Source organism: Frankliniella occidentalis, unplaced genomic scaffold, assembly GCF_000697945.3.
Source record: "Frankliniella occidentalis isolate FOCC.00 unplaced genomic scaffold, Focc_3.1 Scaffold78, whole genome shotgun sequence".
NCBI lineage: Eukaryota > Metazoa > Arthropoda > Insecta > Thysanoptera > Thripidae > Frankliniella > Frankliniella occidentalis.
In genome coordinates this window covers 108,161-110,576 of record NW_026267208.1, presented here as the reverse complement: position 1 = coordinate 110,576, position 2,416 = coordinate 108,161, and the positions used below count along the sequence as shown (strand labels likewise).

General features: G+C 59.8%; 1 protein-coding gene across 1 annotated transcript in view; it reads left to right on the top strand.

Annotated features, from left to right (window-relative positions):
* The window catches only part of LOC113214560 (protein groucho), a gene marked incomplete at its 5' end in the record, with an annotated part of 23,323 nt that overhangs the window by 7,596 nt on the left and 13,311 nt on the right, over positions 1-2,416 (top strand). The window contains 2 exon segments of the mRNA XM_052268874.1: positions 1,895-1,957; positions 2,051-2,131. Coding sequence (XP_052124834.1) covers positions 1,895-1,957; positions 2,051-2,131 — 144 coding nt within the window.

Sequence of the window (2,416 nt, the reverse complement as noted above, 5' to 3'; positions counted from 1 at the left end):
CCCCCCCCCTGTCACTCTCCTGTGTCCAGGCCCCTGGCCCTGGCGCTGCAAGGGTATAGCCCCGACCGCACGGCCCGGGCGGCACGGCGGCGCTACCGCAGGGCGGGGCGCGGCGGGGGCTGGAGCTGGCTGGCTTGCGGCGAGGACTCCAGTGCGGTGCGGTTTGCTTGAGTCGGCTGAGCCACCAGCGACCGCAGCGCCCCGGGGGCGGCGGTGGGGTGGGGAGGGGGGTAAAGTAAAGTTGGCGTGCTCGCGGGGATGGGTGGGGGTGGTGTGCTCAAATATACGCCCAGCAATAGCGGCTGTGCACATCGTTTTTAGCATCAAGTGCGCGCAGCTGAAAGATTGGGTGCCCAAAATAAAAACAAAACAAATCCACATTAAGTTGTGTCATATTTCCTGGCTGCAGACCCGTCCCATCCGCACCGCAGTGGCAGCAGTGCATGCAGCAGCAGCAGCGGACCGTGTCGCTTTTTCCGCGCAGTTCGCGTGGAGAGCGTGTTTCGGGGGGCCCCATCCCGTCCCGTGTCGTCCCGGCGCGGGGACCCCGGGAGGGTGTGCGCTGAATACCGTACACGGCTCCAGCCCGTGGGCCCAGGTGCGGCCCCCGCCCCGCCCCGGGCTGTCGCGCTGCCGGCGTGAATACTTAATGAAGTAGACCTCGCCCCTCTGGACGCCCGGCACGGCGCGCCGGCACGGCCCCCGAGAGCCCTCATGCCTTGTAACGCATACCAAGCGGGGCGGGGCGGGGCGGGGCGGCTCGAGGGGGATGAAGCCCTAGACACGTTGTAAGTTGCCTGGTGCCAGGTGGCCCCCGCACGGCTGCTGTACACTGCTCGCCCGCTCCCCGCCTGCTATCCCCACCCTCGCGCCCCTCCGGGACTGCAAACTCACCGAACTGACTCGACCCGACACCCGACCCAAGCTTTCGCAGACCACGCGGGCACGACACGGCGCGGGGCAGGGCGTTGAGTTTGGTGATCTTAATTCGACTTGTTCTCGGATATATCAGGTGTGTGGGGTGATTAGCGAGGCGATGGTGTGGCCGCTGGTGGTGGTGAGGAAGGGGGAAGGGGGGTATTAGTTGCGCGCCACGCCACGCCCGGGCGGTTTGTTAGCCCCGGGCTTGTATTTCTGCCCCCCTCTCCCCCTCACTCCCGCCTCGCTCTGTGGGGAGTAGGCTGCGGTGTGGCGCCCCAGGCGCCCCGAGCGCTGAGTTCCAATCTGCGGTCGGACGCCCCCCCTCCTCCTCTCCCTCCGCCACCCCCTCTAGCCCGGCGCCACCCTCCCGGGGGCGGTCGAGTACCTCACCGCAACGCCCTCCTCTACTCTCACATCAACGCCCAGGCTGCTCCAGCCCGCCCCGCCCATCTCTCTCTCTCTCTGTCTCTGTCTCTCTCTGTCTCTTTGTCTCTCTCTGTCTCTTTGTCTCTCTCTGTCTCTTTGTCTCTCTCTGTCTCTTTGTCTCTCTCTCTTTCTGTCTCTCACGTTTGACATGATGGGGCTGGCTGCGGGCTAGTCGAGCTGTGCCGTGGGACTCCAGCCAGTTGTAACGCGGGTCGCGAAAACACGGTGTCGATATCAAAGCGCGGTGGAGATGGATGGGGTTATGGGGCGGGGCGGGGCGGCCCCTTGCTGGTAAGCGGCTTGGCTGGCCGCCCTTATACGGCTACCACTACACTACCTGTCCGCCCGGCAGCCAAACGTAATCCGCTTAACGGACTGTGCCGGCCGGCGCCGTCGACAAGCCGACGAGCACACATGTCATGTCGGGCAGTGGCCGAGGCGCTCTCTCTCTCTCTCGCTCTGGCAGCAGCCCAGCCAGACCGGTTAGTCCGACACGCCGTTTTGTAACGTCTTATTTCATTCCTTGTGTGTGTGGTTTTTGTTTCAGACGGAGATCGCCAAAAGACTCAACGCCATCATCGCCCAGATTCTTCCCTTTTTATCGCAAGAGGTGAGTACGCATTACACATGGTTGGGTAACTTGCGTCCTCCGCTTTGACACGACTATTTGCTAAGGCGTGATTTATTTTTTCCACTCTCTTAGCACCAACAACAAGTAGCGACGGCCGTAGAGAGGGCAAAGCAAGTAACGATGCCTGAACTCAACGCCATTATCGGGGTAAGTGTAAGTAACAAACAAATTTTCTTATTCCTACTTAGTATTTCGACTTGTAAAGGGAAGAGTTTTGGTAGATGGGAGTCGGGAGGATTATTGCATGTTGAACAACTATAGCCGTAACTTTCAAAAATACTTTTGACTGTCATCCGAAGGGAGAATAAAACGGGAAATTAAACCATGAATGATATTTTGGTTGTATGGTTTGCCTGCAACTATGGTTGGCGGGAGCAAGGTTTCGTAAGTCAAACCACTTTACACGGGATTTTTAAACATATTGTTTTTATTTTTCAT